The sequence below is a fragment of the Acytostelium subglobosum genome (assembly GCF_000787575.1).
Source record: "Acytostelium subglobosum LB1 DNA, scaffold: scaffold32, whole genome shotgun sequence".
Lineage (NCBI taxonomy): Eukaryota > Evosea > Eumycetozoa > Acytosteliales > Acytosteliaceae > Acytostelium > Acytostelium subglobosum.
In genome coordinates, this window is record NW_012236501.1 from 311041 (window position 1) to 333789 (window position 22749).

At 45.2% G+C, this 22749-nt stretch overlaps 12 protein-coding genes across 12 annotated transcripts; 9 read left to right on the forward strand and 3 right to left on the reverse strand.

The window, feature by feature from the left end:
* Positions 1–227: 227 nt before the first annotated feature.
* Positions 228–1986, reverse strand: SAMD00019534_114430 (hypothetical protein; the record flags this gene model as incomplete). The annotated part of the gene is made up of 3 exons (XM_012893447.1): positions 228–245; positions 452–1636; positions 1708–1986. 3 exons carry the CDS (start codon positions 1984–1986, stop codon positions 228–230), a joined length of 1482 nt encoding a protein of 493 aa, XP_012748901.1.
* Positions 1987–2531: 545 nt separating this feature from the next.
* On the forward strand, positions 2532–3203 carry SAMD00019534_114440 (hypothetical protein; the record flags this gene model as incomplete). Its single annotated transcript, XM_012893448.1, has 1 exon — positions 2532–3203. One exon carries the CDS (start codon positions 2532–2534, stop codon positions 3201–3203), a length of 672 nt encoding a protein of 223 aa, XP_012748902.1.
* Positions 3204–3258: 55 nt separating this feature from the next.
* SAMD00019534_114450 (hypothetical protein) lies at positions 3259–4798 on the forward strand (the record flags this gene model as incomplete). The annotated part of the gene is made up of 2 exons (XM_012893449.1): positions 3259–4576; positions 4662–4798. The coding sequence occupies 2 exons, from the start codon at positions 3259–3261 to the stop codon at positions 4796–4798; spliced, it is 1455 nt and encodes a 484-aa protein (XP_012748903.1).
* SAMD00019534_114460 (hypothetical protein) lies at positions 4691–5232 on the reverse strand (the record flags this gene model as incomplete). Its single annotated transcript, XM_012893450.1, has 2 exons — positions 4691–5154; positions 5214–5232. Coding segments are annotated over 2 exons (483 nt in total), but the record flags the coding sequence as incomplete, so codon positions are not given.
* Positions 5233–5526: 294 nt separating this feature from the next.
* Positions 5527–5912, forward strand: SAMD00019534_114470 (hypothetical protein; the record flags this gene model as incomplete). Its single annotated transcript, XM_012893451.1, has 2 exons — positions 5527–5796; positions 5871–5912. The coding sequence occupies 2 exons, from the start codon at positions 5527–5529 to the stop codon at positions 5910–5912; spliced, it is 312 nt and encodes a 103-aa protein (XP_012748905.1).
* Positions 5913–6038: 126 nt separating this feature from the next.
* SAMD00019534_114480 (hypothetical protein) lies at positions 6039–8030 on the forward strand (the record flags this gene model as incomplete). Its single annotated transcript, XM_012893452.1, has 1 exon — positions 6039–8030. One exon carries the CDS (start codon positions 6039–6041, stop codon positions 8028–8030), a length of 1992 nt encoding a protein of 663 aa, XP_012748906.1.
* A 426-nt stretch (positions 8031–8456) lies between these two features.
* On the forward strand, positions 8457–9942 carry SAMD00019534_114490 (hypothetical protein; the record flags this gene model as incomplete). Its single annotated transcript, XM_012893453.1, has 3 exons — positions 8457–8735; positions 8793–9822; positions 9914–9942. The coding sequence occupies 3 exons, from the start codon at positions 8457–8459 to the stop codon at positions 9940–9942; spliced, it is 1338 nt and encodes a 445-aa protein (XP_012748907.1).
* A 371-nt stretch (positions 9943–10313) lies between these two features.
* On the forward strand, positions 10314–10817 carry SAMD00019534_114500 (hypothetical protein; the record flags this gene model as incomplete). Its single annotated transcript, XM_012893454.1, has 1 exon — positions 10314–10817. The coding sequence occupies one exon, from the start codon at positions 10314–10316 to the stop codon at positions 10815–10817; it is 504 nt and encodes a 167-aa protein (XP_012748908.1).
* A 431-nt stretch (positions 10818–11248) lies between these two features.
* On the forward strand, positions 11249–14109 carry SAMD00019534_114510 (hypothetical protein; the record flags this gene model as incomplete). The annotated part of the gene is made up of 2 exons (XM_012893455.1): positions 11249–11512; positions 11593–14109. The coding sequence occupies 2 exons, from the start codon at positions 11249–11251 to the stop codon at positions 14107–14109; spliced, it is 2781 nt and encodes a 926-aa protein (XP_012748909.1).
* A 203-nt stretch (positions 14110–14312) lies between these two features.
* SAMD00019534_114520 (hypothetical protein) lies at positions 14313–15335 on the forward strand (the record flags this gene model as incomplete). Its single annotated transcript, XM_012893456.1, has 3 exons — positions 14313–14379; positions 14446–15020; positions 15099–15335. 3 exons carry the CDS (start codon positions 14313–14315, stop codon positions 15333–15335), a joined length of 879 nt encoding a protein of 292 aa, XP_012748910.1.
* Positions 15336–15427: 92 nt separating this feature from the next.
* Positions 15428–17678, reverse strand: SAMD00019534_114530 (hypothetical protein; the record flags this gene model as incomplete). The annotated part of the gene is made up of 4 exons (XM_012893457.1): positions 15428–16352; positions 16419–17238; positions 17318–17338; positions 17423–17678. 4 exons carry the CDS (start codon positions 17676–17678, stop codon positions 15428–15430), a joined length of 2022 nt encoding a protein of 673 aa, XP_012748911.1.
* A 977-nt stretch (positions 17679–18655) lies between these two features.
* SAMD00019534_114540 (hypothetical protein) lies at positions 18656–22450 on the forward strand (the record flags this gene model as incomplete). The annotated part of the gene is made up of 3 exons (XM_012893458.1): positions 18656–22118; positions 22186–22340; positions 22418–22450. 3 exons carry the CDS (start codon positions 18656–18658, stop codon positions 22448–22450), a joined length of 3651 nt encoding a protein of 1216 aa, XP_012748912.1.
* Between the last annotated feature and the right edge of the window lie 299 nt (positions 22451–22749).

The window sequence follows — 22749 nt, forward strand, 5'->3', positions numbered from 1 at the left end:
GGAGGTGGTCGAATGGGAAGTGTAATTTGGTGTCCAGTGCTAGTGCACCGTAATTGAGTGATCTGTATTGAAAATTTGATAGTCTAATACTCTCTAGTGATATGCTGGATAATTTGAAACTCCTTTCCAAAACATCAAGTCTGCTGGTAAGGAAATCCCTCAACTCTTCAAATCGATTATAGACCAAGCTAATGTTCCTGTATGGTTTGATCGTGTCCGGGTACCTCTCAACCTGTGACTTGAGACTATTCAGGAGTGTGGGTAGTTTGAAGTGATCGATGAATGACTCATACAGTGTAGATTTGATAGTGTCCATAATTGATTTGGAGAAGATGTCGCAAAATGACATGGAGTAAGTGGATTTGAAATCATTCATTGAGCCACTGATCAACTTAATTGAATCGTAGTTCGATTTCAATAGTTTCATGGTGAATGTGTCAACATTAGTTACCACAGACATCTCGATCGGGTTGACCACATTCTCGATGATGATGCTTTCATAGATATGCTTCATTTCGAGATGGAATCTGGTTGGCTTGTCATTTTTATTCAACTCATCGATGGACTTCTGAACCAATATCATTCTCTTCTTGCTTGGCTCCAGCGCCAGCACAGTCTTGATATCTTCTGGAATCTTGCCAATTATCTCGTCCATTGCAATGGAAAGTTTTGATATGTATAGATTCAGAACGTGCTTTGAATCAAGATTTAGATTGTAAATGCCAATGACATTAGGCTTATCTTTTCCTGTAGAGTACTTCCGCCATACTGATTCACACTGTATCCACATTGATTTACACTCGCGTTCGATCATCCTTAGTAATGTGTCACCTTGTTGTTGGAACATCTTTGCAATCCACTTGATCAGTTGGTCAATGAATTGATTGAACATGTATCTCGTTTCAATAGACTTGGGTTGTTTGATGAAATCCAGTGCATTGACAATTGAGAATCGTCTCTTGGATGCATTGCGAATCGATTTCTCAAGCTTTGAGAAGCAGATGTTTGTGTAGGAGTTGATCAACTCGAGTGGGATCTCATCACCTTGATCAATGTTGTTGTTGAGTGCCACCTCACTCTTGGATCTCTTGGTGTTGACAAAGAACATTGAATCATTGTGATCGCTTGGTAATGAGTGAGTGAGATCAGGCATGGCCAACACTTCACCATCAGAGAATGCTGTGTTGTCGTAACAAAATATGACACCAGTTGGTGGGTAGACATTGAAGAACTGTTTGCGGATGCTGAACAATGATGCATGGTCAGAGATGCTGAAGCCTGGAACATCGATGATCTCCAATCCAGTTTGGAGCAATGCTGATGGGAACTCGACTCTCACAATCTTGCTGGCCCACTCTTTGAATGCCAATGGGTCTGCTTCATTGTCGTCGATTCCTGCTGGCCTTGATAGATGTTGTTTCAAGGTGGTCTGTAGTTGTCTTTGAGACTCAATTGTGATTGTCTCATCATCGATACACTCTAACCTGCTGGGATTGTCCTGATCTTGGTGTGGCATCACTTTGAAGAACTTGATTCTGATCGTTGTCGAGTGAGCCAGAATGCATATCCTTCCTGATGTGTGACCGCCACCTGATGGCATCAGTTGACATGACAGTAACGTGTTGATCAATGTTGACTGTTTGATTGTTTGATTGATTGGGTAAGATTGATTTTGGTTGATTGAGTGTTGCAATGATGATGACATACCTTTCCAGAGTGAGTTGGACCAGCCATTACAATCTTGATGTTTGAGTTGTCATTGATGTACCAATCGAATGATTTCGATGTGCCCACCACATCACCAAATGCTTTGTGACAATCTGACAGCTTGTTGGTCATGTCATAACACTCTGTCCTGAGAGCATTGAATGTGTTGAGTGATTCAATCAATCTCTTTGAAGGATCATCGATTGCTTCCAACTCTGTTGACAGTCTATCAATGTGGCATTCATTGTTGAACAACCAATGAGGATTGTTTGATCCCATAATAATATTGTTGTTGTTGTTGTTATAGTGGTAGTTGTAGTTGTTGTAGATATAGAGGTAGTGTTCTGAATGATTTGCGAATTGAATGATGATCATCACAGCATGACTTTGATTTTTCAAGTTTTGTTGATCACTTGTTCATTCATCGACAAATCCTACTGATACAGATTGAGATACATTTATTGAATGAACGCAAGTTCAATCAATGCATTCAATGAATCCAACACATATATAGGTGTTGAAGTCGTTCATTAAATAAATATCACAATTAGCGATTTATTACTAATACGCATGTAATCATTGGGTTAATGTTAAACCTGTCTTGGTTTGGACATGGAGTGAAAGAGGATCAGGTCACAGCGAATGAAGTACCAACTATCCAACACGACTTGGAATGATCCTGGAGTGGTAATCGCCGAAGATACCAAAGAACATCAATCACGACATGGGTCGATTTAATCATGAAGTACTTCAACAAGAAGACAACCATCATTACAAAGTTGGAAGAAACAATGAAGCGATTGGAGTAATTCAAGGAACAGATCATGATAGTATTCAACGTAGAGACAAAGAAGCAGCTACAGGCTTTGATGAAGGAACACTTGTCGCGACCAGAGGGCATCGACGATGACCCAGCGGCATTCGAGGAGTGGGCCCGCAAGATTGTGAGGGTCGAGTTCCCATCGCCACTGCTCGAGCCTGGCCTGGCCCTCATTGATCTTCCAGGCTTCAGCATCTCAGACAACGATTCATTGTTTGCCATTCGCAAGGACTTCTTTGAGGTCTTCCAGCCCACTGGCGTCGTCTTCTGCTACGCCAACGCCTTCTCGGACGCCGTAAAGGACCTGATCAAGTCGCTGCCGGCCAACCTCGTGTCCAAGCCCACCTACACCAAGGAGTTCATCTTCTTTGCCAACACCAAGACGTCCAAGGGTGAGGTTGCCAACAACAATGGCATCGACCCCAATGATGAGGTGCCGCTCGAGTTGATCCACGTGCACGCCAGTGACTGCTTTGCGAAGCTCAAGTCGTCCAGTCTGAGCTCGAACGAATCGTTGTGCATCGATGACCGACGATTCGCCATTGTCAACTCGATGGACTTTATCAGATTGTCGCGGTCCGTCGAGAACAGACATGTTGAATATTCAAACTGTTCATCAATCGTCTTATCAGGTGGCTGGGCAGACTGTACCAGAAGCATGGTGAACTGGTGTTGAAGTTAGTGGAGCAAGATTGCCACTCGTCATCGATGATGGTTCAATGCAGCACCATATGGGCATGGAGCTTGACCTTGACAAGCTTCTCCAAGCAGCCAAGACCACAATGGAAGACTTTGACAAGTACCTCGATGATGTTTTGTACGCGATCATTGCCAAGGTACCAGAGGAGCTGAAGAAGACCATGGCCCTGACACCGACTCTGCAAGAGTTGGAGGCGATCCAGGTGATGGTCAAGAAGACAGCGAAGCGAGAGAGGAAAGGCAAGTTCATGCTGGCCATTATGGACTTCTTTGACAAGTTCATCGAGAAGGTCTTGGTCAAGGACATTTTGGAGTTGGCCGGTGCGATTGACAAGACATACCAGTTGGTTGAGAAGGGCAAGGCCGAGGACTACGTGCTTAGGTTGCTCAAGGAATGCATCGAGGACATTGAGAACGCTGAATCGATGCCGTTCACTTTGCTCCTCACCAGCACTGTGATGAGCATCATCAGTGCCAACCTGTACGTCAACCTACTGCGCCACTTCAAGCCACCTTCACTCACGAGGGATCTCAAGTCCCAATCGCTCAAGTATCCAGATAGGATCGATGTCCTCACATTGAAGACCAAGATTGACACTGAGGTCAAGGGTTACATGCTCAAGCTCAGGGACCATCTACAGAGGCGTTATGCAGGTCTTTGTCGTCGAATCAGATCAGCCCACAACTCGCCAGACAGTATGAAGAACTCAAAGGTTCAGTACGAGGCGTTGTATGTAGAGGTGCAGGCACTCAGCACCAAGCTGCACTTCCCATTAGACACAGTACACGTGCCAAACAGGTCAGCAGTTCTAGGCTACAGTGACATGGGAGAAGTGTACAACGGTACATTTAGAGATCGATCATACATAGTACAGGTTTGCAAGCCAAGTAAGGTGATACAGTTCAACTTTAACATAGTGGAATGGTCTGTATTCATGGGCAAAGGAGTGTCCGAGGAGAGGCCCATGTTGCCGCTGCATGGCTTGTTTAAAATAGGAGGCGGTGGCAGTGGCGGTGGCGGTGGCAGTGGCGGTGGTGAGCCATTGAAGGAGTGGCTGATGGTGTTCAAGAAGTGCGACCCATTGCTGCCATACCTTAGGGACAACATACATAAGATGACGATCAATCAATCATTCAAGATAATCAATCGAGTCGTTAAAGCATTGGACTACCTACACTATGGCGTATACCTGTTTGGCTCGGTCATCCACGAATACCTCTTTCTGGAGTTCCTGTACATGGATGCCAACACCAGAGACGTGTATCTGTCGATGTTTGGTGCGGTGTCCCAGCAGGTTGTATCAAAAGGTCCGGGCAACGTCACCTGTTCAACAGACCTGGCGTTGCTCGGTGTGATGATCGTGGAGCTGTTGCCCAAACCAATACTACAAAGGTATAAGATTGATGAAGTATACAAAGATCACGATCACCAAAGTTGTCAAGATGTTGTTGCCAAACAAGTATAACAATGCTCTGTTGGAGTTGTTGTTTATTTGTTTCAACAAAGATGCGACGATCAAACATGTCATTGCACAGTTGGATGAGCTCAACGCCGCTATCATTAGACAATAAATGTATCTGTATGTTTAATTGATTGATTGACTGATTGATTGAACACCTTGTTGTACATTCGCTGCGACTTGTGTGTATGTTAGTAATGAAAGATGATGTTGTACGTACTTGTCTTCTTCTGTACAGCCAGTCTGAATGTCCAGGAGGTTGGTTTCTCATCATATACAGGAATATAGGCCTCTTGTAGATCATCATTGTCTGTAATGGATATCCATTGAGACGACTTGTTGTTTGGGTCCTCATAATAAGTGAGTCTATATTTGTTCTGGGTTCGAGGGTAAAGAGCTCTGTCAATATACTCCACAGATCATCTAATGTGTAGTAGTTTGAGTTCATCTCCATCCTGTTTGAAGGTGCTTAATGATTCAATGTTAGAGATGGTGTCAACTGGACGAGTGCGTAAAGTGGGGCATACCGTTTCTTGGTGTCACCATTATAGGTGGCCGTAATGATCAATTTAGCCATAGGAATAAGGTGTAAGAGTAATATGTACTGTGAGATAAAGGTGTATATGCAATGAGTAATATAGTTATAAGAGAGATGTTAATAATGAAGATAACATTAATGACACGGGGTGTGAAATAGATAAAGTAATTCCCCACTTTAAACATGTTTCGTTTGATCAGATGACCAAACTCTGTCGCTCAATCATATCATTCTACACTTCTATGACTGTTACTTTGCAACAACACAACTACAAATAACTATCTATTTCAATATTTGCTAGGATGAGTGCCAATTGGCTTGTTGAATCAAAGTATCATATTGATGATCTGCCATCAGAGGTGGAGGACATCGATGATCCACTCAAGAAGATGGTGGAGACTGCCAAGATATTCAGTGCGCTAAAGATGAAGTGCAATGACAAGATCAATGATCTATCAAGGTGTCATGCACTGTTGAGTGATGTTGTTGACTCAACGCATCTCCTCAAAGAGTTCACCAAAGACAACACGGATGTCAAGTTGGTCTTGGCTGGACCAACTCATTCAGGCAAGGTATGTCCTCTGTGATGCGATGAGGTTTGGAGGTGAGCACACTCAATCAATCAATCAATCAATCACTCATACAGGAGCATTCCCACTCAATCAATCAAACAAACAGTCAACATTGATCAACACATTACTGTCGACTCCCAATTTGATGCCATCAGGTGCAGGACATACATCTGGAAGAATATGCGTTCTGGCTCACTCGACAACGATCAACATCAAGTTCTTCAAGGTCATACAATCAGAAGATGCCCAACACACTACAGTGTCAAGAGGATGAGACGATCAAGTTTGAGTGTAACACATTCAACTTGGAGACGAGAAAGCAGCTGCATACTCATCTCATTCGACCTGTTGGCATCGATGATGATTCAGATGCATTCGAAGAGTGGGCCAGCAAGATTGTGAGAGTCGAGTTCCCATCTCCACTACTCGAGACAGGCATTGAGATCATCGATGTTCCAGGCTTCAGCAAGTCTGATCAAGCATCATTGTTCAGCATCCGCAAGCAGTTCTTCAATGTATATAAGCCCACTGGCATCCTCTTCTGTTACCCAAACACATTTTCTGACGCCGAGGTGTTGGCTGTCAAGGACCTGAATGAATCACTCCCTGGAAACTGGAGCAAGACCAGTGAATACTTCTTCTTTGCCAACACCAAGACATCCAAGAGTGAGGTGGCAACCAACAATAACATCGGCCAGGGTGAGGACGTGCCACTCGAGTTGATCGACAGCCACTCTGTCAACTGCTTCTCCAAGGTGAAGTCATCAAGCATCAGCACGCCCATGTGTGTTGATCAGAGACGATTTGGAATTGTCAATGCATTGGACTTTATCAAACAACCTCGATCAGTTGAGAACAGATATATATTCAAGCAATTCATCAATCGACTCATAAGATGGATGATCAGGTTGTTCCAATGTCAGTCGATTATCATTTCAAAAATAATCTTTCAAGAGTGTCACTTTATGACAATCAAGGTTATATCTTTCTCAAAGTACATTGGCAATGATAAAGACTTTGGAAGGATGCTCCAGGAAGCCAATGTGTTGGTTGACACTTATTCAAAGAACCTAGGTGATGCCGTGTCCAAGATCATCGATACTATCCCATCAGTCATCAAGTCAGCATTCGCCCAGGAGTCCAACCAGTTGATCATCCAAAGCGCTCATGACAACATCACCAACACTTCAAATAATGTGAATGATCCAAAGCCCATGAAGTACATCATTGAGGACATCATCAAGTTGGCACTCAATCCAATCGATAGGCTCATCAACAATGAGATTCACTCACTCACAGACATCTTGCTTTACAAAAATTCGGACATTGTTCAGGAGCTGCTCAACAACGCCATGGAGGCCAACACCAGCGATAGTGTACACAAGAAAGATGTTGTCCATCATCTCTTTGGATCAATCAAGAGCGCAATCAGTCCGTATGAAGGCATCATGCGACACTTCAAGGAGCCCAAGATGGTATGGAGCGAGTTCAACACACAGATCAGGAAGTATCCCGAAACGATTAGCATTCGAACAATGAAGAGGAATGCTGTACAGGTGGTACAGGGCAACATATCAAGATTCAAAGTACATATCAAGCGACATCACGATATTTTGGGACACATTGTCCGGGCATCCACCACGCTAAACAACAACATCGATACATCATTGCCCAAATACATATCACTATTCAATGATATGTATGCACTCAGGAGTCATTTACTGCTCCCGTTCGATCTCAAAGTCGATCGATCCAAGGTGGTTGCCCGCGGAACCATCGGGCCAGTGTACAAGGGGTCGTTCAGGAACAAGTCATTCATGGTACAGGTGGTCAACTTTGCAGAGCTACCTCTAAGTTACCAATTCGAATTGACAAAACAGGTTATGTCAGGATACAACGTCGCCAAGGGTATACCAATTATACCACTTCACTCAATGTTCAAACAACATTGTCATCAACAACAGCAACAACAACAAAATGGTGTAGGTGACATTGAGGAGTGGCTCTTGGTGTACAAGAAACAGAGCCCTTTGTTGCCATACCTCGAGAAGAATATCTCAACGATGAGTATCACTCAATCAATGACAATGATCAATCAATTGGCCAAAGCATTGGAGTATTTACAAGACGAGAGTGATCCAACTCATTATAGGTTTAGGTTAGAGTCCATTTACATTAATCCTAGCACAAAGGATATATACTTAGCAAAGTTTGGATATGTTGAGTCGACTTGATCAACATGTGCTTCAACAACAAGTCGAACATCAAGGATATCATATCAGAGTTGGAAGTCACATCTATGCTTGTGTGCTGATAAGTTAAGATGTATGTCGATTGTTCAGGCACCAGGCTGTTGGCACTTCCAATTCGACAGTAAGAGTGTTGTTGCATACAAGTATAACAATGCTCTATTGGAATGATTGCAACGAACAAACAAGTCATTCAAAACACCTGTATTGTTGAGTAAATCTTCCAAGAAGAAGAAGACCTACAAAATAATAAATATCATTGATGTATCTGTAGAAATGATCAAAAGAAGACTTGAAAAATCAAAGGCAACTCCGTGATGGTCACCTCTCTGTCAATGATCAAACAGACTATTCATTCGACCTCACAACAATAACAAGTACAACTACAAATACAACAACAATATTATTATTATGGGATCAAACAATCCTCATTGGTTGTTCAACAATGAATGCCACATTGAGAGACTATCAACAGAGTTGGAGGCAATCGATGATCCTTCAAAGAGATTGATTGAATCACTCAACACATTCAATGCTCTCAGGACAGAGTGTTATGACATGACCAACAAGCTATCAGATTGTCACAAAGCATTTGGTGATGTAGTTGGCACATCGAAATCATTCGATTGGTACATCAAAGATAACTCAAACATCAAGATTGTATTGGCTGGTCCAACTCACTCTGGAAAGGTATGTCATCATGAGTGGGACACTCAATCAATCTTACTCACTCAAACAATCAAACAGTCAACATTGATCAACACATTACTGTCATGTCAACTGATGCCATCAAGTGGCGGTCACACATCAGGAAGGATATGCATTCTGGCTCACTCGACAACGATCAGAATCAAGTTCTTCAAAGTGATACCACACCAAGATCAGGATCATCCCAGCAGGTTAGAGTGTATCGATGATGAGACCATCACAATCGAGAATCAAAGACAACTACAGACCACATTGAAACAACATCTATCAAGACCAGCAGGTATCGACAATGAAGCAGACCCATTGACATTCAAAGAATGGGCCAGCAAGATTGTGAGAGTCGAGTTCCCATCACCATTGCTCCGGACTGGATTGGAGATCATCGATGTTCCAGGCTTCAGCATCTCTGATCATGCATCATTGTTCAGCATCCGCAAGCAGTTCTTCAATGTCTACCAACCCACAGGCATCATGTTTTGTTACTCCAACACGGCGTTCTCTGATGGTGAAGTGTTGGCCATGCCTGATCTCATTCACTCATTACCGAGCGATCACAATGATTCAATGCTCTTTGTCAACACCAAGAGGTCCAAGAGTGAGGTGGCACTCAACAACAACATTGATCAAGGTGATGAGATCCCACTCGAGTTGATCAACTCCTACACAGACATCTGCTTCTCAAAAGTTGAGAAATCGATTCCCAATGCATCCAAGAGACGATTCTCAATTGTCAATGCACTGGATTTCATCAAACAACCCAAGTCTGTTGGAACGAGATATATGTTCAATCAATTCATCGACCAACTGATCAAGTGGATTGCAAAGATATTCCAACAACAAGGTCACACATTACTAAGGATGATCGAACTCGAATGCAAATCAATGTGGAAAGTTGGAGATTCATTGAAATTCAAACTTGGCCATGACTGTGACATTGACACTCTAAAGAGGGACACATTTGATGTGCTGAACCAATATGCAAACGACGTTTCAGTCTCAGTTAATAGGATAGTTGACACGATCCCTGTTCGTTTCATGGAGGTGTTGGGTCTGAAGTCCACCAAGAATTGTATCAAATCGACTCAGCTATCCATTAAGAATTTGGATGTTAAAGACAATTCAACCAGATTCCAACAAGAAATGAAACACCTTTTCGATAGCATCATCGAGAAGGTTATCGATCAGCTAGGGAGGACTTTGACTGTAGAGATTAACTCATTCACCAATGTGAGCTTTAAAGAAGAACTATTCTCAATTATGATGATTAGTGACTCGATGGGCTGCTTCAAGGACACATTTTCTACAGCATTTGGTGACCTCCTTTCAAGGGCAATAGTGGACAAGATCAGATCTACGCTGTATGAGACATTCATCAATCACGTCAAGGTACCCAACCTAATGAATAGTCTCAAGTCCCAAGTCAAGAAGTATCCAGATCTAATTGATCATTTAAATTTGCTATATGCGATTTATTGGGTCCAAGCTCGACAATTCGTTATATTGGCGAACTACCTTCAGACACAAATGGCTCTTGTAGGCAGGAGTATCAAAGCAGCCAGCATGACACAAGAGAGTATCCATCTTTCGAATGTACAATACCAAACACTCTATTGTAATGTACTGGTACTCGACACCAAGTTGCACTTCCCATTCGACAACCTCCGTGTAGACTGGGGAAATGGACCAGTTTACATTGCAACACTCAGGAATCAACCATACTGGGTCCAGTCTACCACCAACAACAGCTCAGTGTTTGGCATTGTTTCCAATGAAGTACAGGCTTCACCTATGTTACCACTTCATGGCATCTTCCAAGATCATCGTTCAGATTGTACGGAGTGGTTGTTTGTGTATAAGAAGTGCGATCCATTGTTGGCATACCTCGAAGAGCACATCTCTTCAATGACAATCAAACAATCATTGGTCATTATCAATAGTATTGTAAATGCTTTGAAAGATCGGAATGTTGATGATAACTCAATCAAAAAGATTAAGGTGAACCTGGAGTGCATATTTATAGATATCGAAACCAAAGAGGTATTCTTCTCTTTGGAGGAAAGATGAAGCGAGTCTGTCCACTCAATCCAATGACTTAGATTATTCATATTGGTACACTACCATGGAGTCAATTGGCATTGTCATCATGGAGCTGTTGCCAAAACTGCAAAGATATAGGATCGATGAAGTGAAACAATTTCTAAATTATTTGGACTGGGACAATGACAGGATACCATTAGGGTATTGTCGTCCTATTTATGAGTTATTGTGTTTAATATTCTACTACCCAACGATGTTCAGTGACATTTTATTAAGGTTAGATCAGCTAAAGTAATATTCATAAACATCCAGTACTCAAATTAATTTATTATTATTAATTTAATTTATTTGATAACATGTGTTCCATCTTTGAACTTTGAAACTCAAGCCCAAAACAAACAATTCAATAATAAAAAATGAATCTTTATTATTACTTTTTGTACCAATAAAACAATAAGATGAACTCAACTTGGTTGTTCGACTATGATTGTCACATTAACAATCTACCAACAGAGGTCGAGGCCATCGATGATCCTTTGAAGAGGTTGATCGAATCACTAAAGAAATTTAAAGAGCTCAAGACAGAGTGCAATGATAAGATCAACCAATTGTCAACATGTCATTCACTCGTTGGTAACGTCATCACCAAAGACATCAATCACTCAATCAAACCATTCAACAACGTCAAGTTGGTATTAGCAGGCCCAACACATTCTGGAAAGGTATGTTGAGATGATGTCGATGGCATCATTCAATCAAAGAGCACTCTCTAACATGATCACTCAATCAATCAAACAAACAGTCAACATTGATCAACACATTACTTGGGTGTCAGCTAATGCCATCAGGTGGCGGACATACCTCTGGCAGGATATGTGTATTGGCTCACTCGACAACGATACGCGTTAGGTTCTTCAAGGTCATACCTCAACAAGGGGTGGAGCCTAGCAAGCTAAAGTGTATAGACAGTGAGACGATAACATTGGATACGAGGAGACAGCTACAAGAATGCATGACCAAACACCTCGTACGACCCAAGAAGAAAGGCGACGCTGATGATTCCAATGCAGACAACGACAATGATATAGACCCATTGGCATTCCCAGAGTGGGCCAGCAAGATTGTGATGGTCGAGTTCCCATCAGCATTGCTCGAGACTGGTCTCGAGATCATCGATGTGCCAGGCTTCAGCGTCTCGGACGACGCATCATTGTTCAGTATCCGCAAGCAGTTCTTCAGTGCCTACTATCCCACTGGCGTCATGTTTTGTTATCCCAACACCATCTCTGATGCTGAAGTCCAGGCAGTGTCCGACTTGTTGAACTCGCTGCCCAACAACGACTGGAGCAACAACAAGTCGTGCAAGCCTGGCTCCAACATTGATGATGAGTTCATCTTCTTTGCCAACACCAAGACGTCCAAGAAGGAGGTGGCCGTCAACAATTTTATCGAACTAGACGAGGAGGTGCCACTCGAGTTGATCGACAGCCACTCAACAGATTGCTTCTCGAAGCTCAAGTCATCCAGTCTGAGCGCATCAATGGATATTGTTGACAGACGATTCGCCATTGTCAATGCGCTGGACTTTGTAAGCAAGCCAAAGTCGATGGAGAACAGACACATATTCAAACAGTTTGTCAATCGATTGATCAAGTGGATGGCCCGCCTGACACAGCGCCATTGCGATCTCGTGCTGAGGATGGTCGAGCTCGAGTCGCACTCAATGTCGATCAAGGTCAGGTCCATTCAGAGCTACGTTGGCGACAAGCTCGACGACATGGCCAACCTTCATAAGGAGGCCGACACCCTGCTCGAGTACTACGTCATGCACATCGTGGCCGTCGCCATCAAGATCTTTGAGAAGCTGGTCCAGGACATCAGGACTGCCCTCTTCTCTGACGAGGCGGGGCTGGAGATTGATCAATATCAAGCCAACATCTACAAAGCAGCACAGAGGGACAAGGCCTTTCAGCTGGGCCTGGCCACGCGACTCTTCTTTGATGGCCGCATTAAGAATGTGATCAATGAGTTCGAGGCTAGATTTGTCAAAGAGATTGGATTGAACAAGTTCCTGACGCACGAGCATGGTGACGACGAGGACATCATCGTGATGCAGTTCAAGCTTACGTTTGACGACTTTGAGACCAACTTCTCGTCGCCATTCGCCAGGCTCCTGTCCTCGACCATCGCCGGCGATATTAGATCAAAGATGTTTGAAGGGTTCCTGCGACACTTCACGGCCAAGGCACAAAGGAACAAGGACTTCAAGTCACTGGTAGCGATCTATCCAGACACAGTCGATTACGTCTCGCTACAAGAGGACGTTGGCTATGAGATCAGAAAACAGGTGGCCGTGTTCAGGGCCTTGCTATCGAGTCGACTGGGCCGCCTGGTGCGCCACGTCAAGTTGGCCAGCATGTCGCCACAGAATGTCGATCTCTCCAAAGCCAAGTACCAAGCACTCTACATCGAAACTTTGGAGCTGAACTGTCGTCTGCACTTCCCCTTTGAGATGGACAGCCTAAAGGTGAGCGCGGTGCCAGCCAACGTCGTGGCGCAGAGTGATTGTGGTACAGTGTACAGTGGGACGTTCAGGAATCAGACTTACATGGTCCAGGTCGCGCCGCCCAAGTATGTCATCCAACACAACTCCAACAAGGTGGCCATGTACGCGAGGCTGGGCAAGAGCACTACGAATGACACAACAATGTTGCCAATGCACGCTATCTTCAAACGACCAATCTCATCGGCGCCCAACAATGACGGCGCCAACAACAATGATCAAGTGGAATGGCTATTGTTGTACAAACAGTGTCGCCCGCTTATACCATACCTCAAGGAGAACATATCAAAGATGACGCTAGCCCAGTCGCTGTCAATGATCACGCGAGTGGCCATGGCTGTTCAACACCTGCATACTGGCGTGTACCTGTTCCGTGGGATCGTGCATGAGAACGTCAAACTGGAGTTCATGTACACCGACATGGACACCAAGGATGTATACCTATCGATGTTTGGCGATGTGAAGGAGGGACAGGTCACCTGTGAAGATCCAAGCTTACTGTCGCAGATATCCGACCTGTCCTTACTGGGCGTGGCGATCGTCGAGTTGTTGCCCAAACCAATGCTACGTAGATACACAATCGAAGAGATATTGTCTGATCCCAAACGAATGATTGAAAGCAGCAATAGTATACCAGCAAAGTATCGCGATACATTCATAGAGTTGGTAGAGCTATGCTTCATGGATGATGCGACCATCAAGCATGTTGTATCAAAGTTGGTTGAGCTCAACAACTACCTATTCCCATCAACATAGTCAACATCAATGTACATAAATATCCCAGTGTAGTAGTATTATCTGTATCAATTATCTGTATCTATCTCTGTGAAGGATTTTGAAGAAATGAATGAAAAATGGGACTTTGGTTCACTTTATCAACTTGAACATCACTCTTTCGTTCATTCATTCATCAATCATACAAATAACAAACAGATAAATACATACACATATATATACACATGTCACATCTAACAATAAGATCAACTATAGCACTTAGCAATGGTGTAGCCATGCCCCTCTTTGGATGTATGTCACAACATCACATTGATTGAATGAGGAGTGAGTGCTAACAAACAAGCATATACTGTACAGTGGGCACATACCAGGTGATGGTCGCAGACATCAAGAAGACATTGTTAAGTGCATTGGATACAGGTTATATTGCAATTGATACAGCATCAAGTTATAGAAATGAAGAGGCCATTGGTAATGTACTCAAGGAGTTGTTTAGTTCTGGCCGTGTAAAGCGTGAGGATCTGTTCATCACGACAAAGGCATCGACTTCAGAGCATGGCTATGAGAAGGCTATGGCAGGATGTGAGGGCTCACTCAAACGTTTGGGACTGGACTATCTGGACCTCTACTTGATTCACTGGCCTGGTGTGGCGGGCAATCAGCCATCTGCACCGATCAACTCTACAATCCGCGCAGAGACATGGCGTGCATTCGAGACACTCTACGAGCAGAAGAAGTGCCGATCGATTGGTGTGAGCAACTACACCGTGGCACATCTCGAGGAGTTGTTCAAACATTGCAAGGTCAAGCCACATGTCAACCAAGTTGAGTTCCATCCATTCCTCTACAACAAAGACTTGTTGGCCTTTTGTCAAGGCAATGGTATTGCCTTGGAAGCATACTCATCATTAGTTCGTGCTGATAAGGATTCGGTATGTGTCTTCTGGATCACCCAACCCTTGCCCTCGCCCACGTCCTTAACCCTAACACTTACCCATTGCACTACACAGTTCCAGGACAAGGTGTTGACAGGCATTGCTACGACATTGAACAAGACACCAGCACAGGTATTGTTGCGATGGGCCATTCAAAAGAATGTTATTGTCATTCCAAAGTCAATCAAGGAAGAGAGGATAAAGGAGAATGCCAACATCTTTGACTTTGTCATCTCGGACCAAGACATGTTAGCACTTGACGGCCTCAACTGTGATCGTCGTATCTGTTGGAATCCTTATACAGTGGCTTAAGTCTCAGGATCGAAAATGTATCATACAATATCATATCTCTCTAAAACGATGATCATCTGGTTTATTTGAGATTGATTGAATATGGTACAAGTCTAGTCAACTTTCAGTTGAGCCAGAAGCGGAAAAGAATTATGGACACTGGTGTTGTCGAGGAAGACAATCAGCTGGTTGTTGAAGCTCATGTCTTTATAATCTAAATCTTTGGTGGCGAACCACATGAACTGATCTTGAAGGTATTTCGACGCTGCCTTGGCCTTCGTCTGAAGTGTGGATCCCTGCCACTTGTTCGAGTGAGACTTTCCGACGGTGACTTGGCATGCAGTGAGCAGCTTGTTCTTTGAGTTCCAGAAGAACCAATCTACAATTGGGAAGCTTGGAGATGTTGGCACCAGCAAGGAATCGATTGTCCAGTCGACGCCATTGAAGCGAGTATCATAAATGAATTGAGTCTTGACTGGTTGTGCCTTGAATATAATATCGGTACGACTGGCGCTGATAATGAGCTTGCCTCTGTTCGTTGGATCATCTCTACTTGTGCAATTAATCTGAGAGATGTTCCAGGTCAGTGTTGTATTATTCTCCCTCTGAAGCGTTTCGACCAGGTACTTCTCGACACATCGCCCCAATACATCGCTCGTCATGTTGATTGATCTTGTAAAGATTGAGCGGTATATTTCCAATGAATGTTCAATGTAAGTCTGAGTATTGAGATAGCGATTCGAAAGTATTTGTTGAATTAGTGGAAAGATGGGGACAATGCGCGCGTCAGAGTCTCTATACATGAGCTGTTGGTTGAGCTTTGTTGAAAGACCTGTGGAGGGAATACCAAGAAAGACCAAGGATATTGCGCGGTTGTAATCCGCCGCTATGGGTGCGTTAGTGATGAATTCATCGTAGAAGTGTTGGTCCTGTTCATTAATTTGTGGAGAGCGTATATCTTTGTACGACTTGACCACATCAGCCAGAGTGAGTGAGTTGTTGTCTCTCCAAACCTTGGAAATATGGGTGAGCTCCATTCTGCCGTTCATGCACACATTGTTAGTAAAGTAACAAACAGCCTGAGATGGTGTTAAGGTAACATACGGGATGAAGTTGGTAAGGACCTTGATCAACTCAATGTCGTCAGGGCTCAGAGTGGCGAACTTCTTGGTGGTCTCGATGCTCTGCCACTGTTTGAACTCATCGTCGGTGTAGCCCTCGTTGTACTGAAATACTGGCCAATTTGCATCCTTTGCAACCTTTAGGTAGTATCTGTTGTTGGCCGAGCCCGAGACGATGACCAACTGTTTGATCCACAAAATACTGCGGACCAAATATACCTCGGCAATAGAGAAGGGTTTTTTCATGCGGTCTTGGTCTGACAAGCCATTGTGTTGGTCAAAGAAGAAATATGCTTGCAGATCATTCTTTGAGCAGTGGCGGGCCACATCATCCATGAGGCGAAGGAAGCTGTCATCGTCATATTTGTGGCGACTGGGGTGGTCTTGAACAAATTTGTCACCAGCGTACATAAATGCATTGTCCAGACACTCCATAAAGAATTGAAAGGGATTTGAGGCTCCAACCCAGCCTCCACAGTCACTGATGTACAACACTCTGTTAGTAGTGTCCTGCTTGAGAGCCGAGGCGATCTGGAAGATTGAGTGTGACTTGCCCACACCTTGAGGACCCTGCACATAGACTCCACGGTTAATGCCATGATTATTGGTGATGAAGGTCATGAGTCTATCTGTTATCGCCCTTTTGACCACCTTGACCAGTTTGTCCTGGAAATCAAACCGAGTGCGATCAGTGTGGAGGGAGGATGGCGATGCGGGCAAGGTGACAATAGAATGATCAAACTTGACTTTCTTTAGTCGATCATCATACTCAGCGACTAACTCTTCTTCAAAGTACCTCTTTGCTATTGTGACAAAGGATGAGCCAATTGTAAGTAACTTGACTACATTCACTCATCATGCGCGCTCATCTTTTGAACTTACGAGTAGCTTGGTCATCAACTCCTGTAGCAGAGTTTTGATTGAGTGTATGTAAGTATTAAATGTAACATGTATGTTACATGAACATAGTAAAGTGTTTGTACTTACTGGGAATGTGCAAGTAGAGCGTGAGTATGTCGTCTTTTGTTGTTGGAAGACTTGTCAAGAGTGTTTTGCTGTTGGTATGTACATCGCCGTTAATGTCTTTAAAGCCAAACTCATCAAGATTATACGGCTTGAGTACAGAAAATGCTTTCTTGGCCATGATCTTTAGATCCTGCAACTCCTCCTCATCAGTGATCTTAAATGAGTCACCCTCTGGTTCACCGTGAGGGTTGCTATAAACTCTCGACCTGTTGGACATATTTCTATCTGTTTAATATATACATGTATATGAATGAATAAATAAATGAATGAATGAATCAATGAATGAAAGTTAGCAAACTTTTGAACCACTTTTGTTCTTTGATCCACTTTGGTGAAGTTCACCGAAGGTCGTCTAGTTGTAAAATCAACACTTTGAACAAGAATTTGACATCTCATTCTAACTCCACACTTTTATCTCTTCATTTATCTATTCAAAGATTGAAGACAATAACTACTACTACTAGATGATTGGTAAAAGGTGGAAATAGCAATGATAAATGAACTATTCACGAATACACTGAGTCCCATAAATTGATGGTATAAGCCCAGCCCATGATTCATTGAAAGCGGGTCCACCCAGAATTAGATTCATGAACCCATCCCATTGATCAAGACACAAAAAAGTGGGTGATTTTGATTAAACTTGCAAAAGTTTGATCTATCCCAATCACAACATCTGGACAAAACATTGGGTTGTGGGTGGTCATTGATCACCCCAACACGACACTCGAATGTCTTTGGGCATCCTTGCATATGAATGTACTAAACAACAAACAAAGAACATAGATATATATTATTTATACATATATACTTCTTATTATACATTATTTATTTATTTTTCATTGTTACTAATAACATTTATTTGTATTTGTAACATATCATATTTATATTTGTAACATTATTATTATTTGTACTAGATTGACAAGTCCATCATCATCAGGTATGTGTACATCTTTAAGTCCGATCATGATTCGAGGAGTGGACAAGTCCACGAGACAAGTGGGAGTTCTTCAAGACCTCAAGTGTTTGAACTTCTTCGACTCCCCCACACTCCCCTGCTCATTCTTCACAAGTTGATGTTCTAGAACACTTTACTAACATGTTCATGAACATCAATCATACACATACATATAATCAATCAACTATGGTGCAGATATACAATAGATCAATCAAACAACAACATCAACAACAATCATGGCCAACAAGAAACCAGATTGGAATAACGCCATGAAGAATGAGGGTCTGGACGACATGACATTGTTGTCAAAGGTGACCAATGACCAGATCCTCGAGAATTTGAAGAAGCGTTTCGAGAAGGACATCATCTACACGAGTATCGGTGATGTGTTGATCTCGGTCAATCCATTCAAGCCAATACCCATCTACACCGACGAGATCCTGCACGAGTACGAGGGCAAGTCGCGTATCGAGCTGCCACCACACGTCTATGGTGTGGCCGAGCAGACCTACCGCTCGATGATCAACGAGAAGGAGAACCAGTGTGTCATCATCTCGGGTGAGTCGGGCGCCGGCAAGACCGAGGCCGCCAAGAAGATCATGCAGTACATCGCCGCCGTCAGTGGCGAGGCGGGCAGTACGGGCAACAAGAAGGTCGAGCACGTCAAGTCGATCATCCTCGAGACCAACCCACTGCTCGAGGCGTTTGGTAACGCCAAGACACTGCGCAACAACAACTCGTCGCGTTTCGGCAAGTACTTTGAGATCCAGTTCAACGCCAAGAACGAGCCAGAGGGCGGCAAGATCACCAACTACTTGCTGGAGAAGTCGCGTGTCGTCTTCCAGCTGAACGGCGAGCGTAACTTCCACATCTTCTACCAGTTCTGCCGCGGCGCCACCGCCAAGGAGCAGGAGGAGTTTGGCATCTACGGCCCAGAGAACTTTGCCTACCTCACCAAGGGCAACACGCTTGACATTGACGGCGTGGACGACGTCGAGGAGTTTGAGGCCACACGCCACGCCATGAACGTCATTGGCATCAACGCACAGGAGCAGTACAACATATTCAAGCTGATCTCTGGTATCCTGTGGCTTGGCAACGTGGACTTTACCGAGCAGGCGGGAGACAAGTGTGTCGTGTCTGACCAGTCTGTGCTGGACTTTTGCGCGCAGCTGCTGAGCGTTCCCGCCAACCTGCTCAAGACGGCGCTCGAGTTCCGCCAGCTTGAGACCAAGCGCGGCAACCAGCGCGGCACCCAATACAATGTGCCACTGAACAAGGCGCAGGCCATCTCGGGCCGTGACGCGCTGGCCAAGGCCATCTACGACCGTCTGTTCAACTGGCTGGTGGACCGCATCAACAAGGCCATGGAGAACCCGACCACCGGCCTCATGATTGGTGTGCTGGACATCTATGGATTCGAAGTGTTTGATCGCAATGGATTCGAGCAGTTCTGCATCAACTACGTCAACGAGAAGCTGCAGCAGATCTTCATCGAGTTCACGCTCAAGATGGAGCAGGAGGAGTACGTGCGCGAGGGCATCAAGTGGGAGCCCATCCAGTTCTTTGACAACAAGATTGTGTGCGAGCTGATCGAGGGCAAGAACCCGCCCGGCATCTTCTTGATCCTAGACGACGTGTGCCGCGCGGTCCACTCGCAGACCGACGGCGCTGACAAGTCGTTGCTGCAACGTATTGCCGTGTGCAAGTCCAACGCTCACTTTGACACGCGTGGCAATGCCTTTTGCGTGAAGCATTACGCCGGAGACGTCACTTACGAGGGCGCCGGCATGATCGAGAAGAACAAGGACACGCTGCTCAAGGACCATCTGGAGCTGCTGCAGATCTCCACCAACAACTTCCTCGTCGCGCTCTTCCCCGACGTCATCGACCCCGACTCAAAGAAGCTGCCCACCACAGCCGGCTTCAAGATCAAGTCGCAGGCCAACGATCTCGTCGCCACACTCATGAAGGCCACGCCACATTACATCCGTTGTCTCAAGTCCAACGATGTGAAGCGCGCCGACGTCTTTGACGGTCCACGTGTGCTCCATCAGATCAAGTACCTGGGTCTTCTCGACAACATCAAGGTGCGTCGTGCCGGTTTTGCCTACCGTACCTTCTTCCAGAAGTTCCTCGAGCGCTACTACCTGCTCTCGGACAAGACCTGTTACGCCGCCAACAACATCTGGAAGGGCGACGCGCTCGGCGGCTGCCGCGCCATCCTCCAATCACAAAACGTCGACAACAGCCAGTTCCAGATTGGAAAGAGCAAGGTGTTCATTCGCCACCCCGAGATGTTGTTTGCCCTCGAGGAGACACGCGAGCGCTACTGGCACGACATGGCGTCGCGTATCAAGAACGCCTACCGCAACTACAAGGCCTTCCAGTTTGAGTGCTCCAACCGCATCAAGAACGCCTTCAAGAACTACAAGATGTACCGCCACCGCTGCGCCCAGACCATCCAGGGCTACTACCGCGCTCTCAAGCAGGCCTCACCCTTCTTTGACTTGCGCCAGCAGACCGAGCAGCTCATCACTGGCCGTAAGGAGCGTCAGCGTTTCTCGATGATCAGTGTGCGCAAGTACTATGGAGACTACCTGGACGTGCGCTCGCAGAACTACCTGCTGGACGCCATGGCAGAGGGTCGCAATGAAGAGGTGATCCTGTCGGCCAAGTGCCAGATCATCATGCATCCACTGCTCTCGGCCAACAAGATGAGCCCGCGCTTCCTCATCGTCACACGTCAGGCCATCTACCTGATAAAGCTCAAGCAGAAGAAGAACCTTGCACAGTATCTGCTCGACCGCCGTCTGCCCTTGCAGGAGGTGGCTTCATTCGCAATGTCGACACTTGGCGACAACTACATCTTTGTGCGCGCGCCCAACGAGGGCGACATTGCGCTGGTCTGCGACTTCAAGACCGAGCTGATGGCACAGATCAACAAGCAGAAGGGCACACAGCTACCCGTCGTCTTCCAGCAGGACGTAGAGTATCACAAGAAGAAGAACAGCAACAACACTTGCAAGTTTGTCAAGGACGAGATGCACAAGGAGGCATTCTACAAGAAGAACACTGTGCACATCGCTTCTGGCATGCCCGCCTCGTCAACCATCAACAAGCCACGCAAGAACCCAAGCAAGACATTCGTGTCGTCGTCATCTGGATCGAGCGCAGCACCAAAGCGCGTAGCTACTCCAACAGCTGGAGGTCCCAAGCCAGCTGCCGGTGGCGCTGGACGTGGAATGGGTATGCCCATGCCCGCGCCAGGCGGTGCCAAGAAGATGGCACCAATGCCCAGCCCAGCCGGTAACAAACCACCTGCTGGAGGAATGTCCAAGCCATCTCCAATGGCCGGTGGACCCAAGCCAGCAGCTCCAGCTGGAGGACGTGGTATGCCTTTGCCATCGCCAGGTGCTCCAAAGCAGGCCGCACCATCAGCCCCAGCTCCAGGCGCAGTCAAGCCCGCAGGAGGTAGAGGTACACCTATGCCATCGCCTGCTGGCGGAAGAGGTACACCTCTCCCATCACCTGGCGCACCCAAACAGGCTGCCGCACCATCTCCAGCACCAGGCATGGCCAAGCCTGCCGGTGGTCGCGGTATGCCACTTCCAGCTCCAGGTGGTGCCCCATCCAAGCCTGCCGGACGCGGCATGCCACTTCCAACACCAGGCGCTCCCAAGCCAGCTGCTCCCAAACGTAAGTTAACATTGATTGATTGATTGATTGAGCAGGTCATGAGTACTAATATGTTGATTATAAACAGCTGCAGCACCAGTAGCACCTAAATATATTGCTTTGTACGATTATGATGCTCAACAATCAGACGAGCTCACATTCAAGGAGAATGACATCATCACACTGATCAAGAAGGTTGACAATGATTGGTGGCAGGGAGAGACCAATGGAAACTCTGGAATGGTATGTTATTTGATTGATTGATTGATTGAGACTTAACTGGTGTTCACAAGTACTAACTGCATCTTCGCTGCCATCAGTTCCCATCAAACTACGTTGAGCTTCAAAAATAAACTCCCCTACTGTCATTAATCGAATGCGTCAACCAACGTTTATTCATCCCCTTCATACATCATTAGCTATACTGATCATAAATCTTCTTCCTGTTCGCCTTTGGCCCTCATGGCTTATTGAACTTCACTGACTGTTCTCCATCATTTCCTTGAGAAAGGGCAGCCGAGAAATTGATACCAAGTACATCTGTTCGTTAATAGATGCAAAGTTAGTTTAAGTGTCAATTTACAGATGCTAGGACCGGTCTTATCTCACCTCCATTCAGCACTGCCTTTGCTTGTGGCTCGCCAACAGCTTG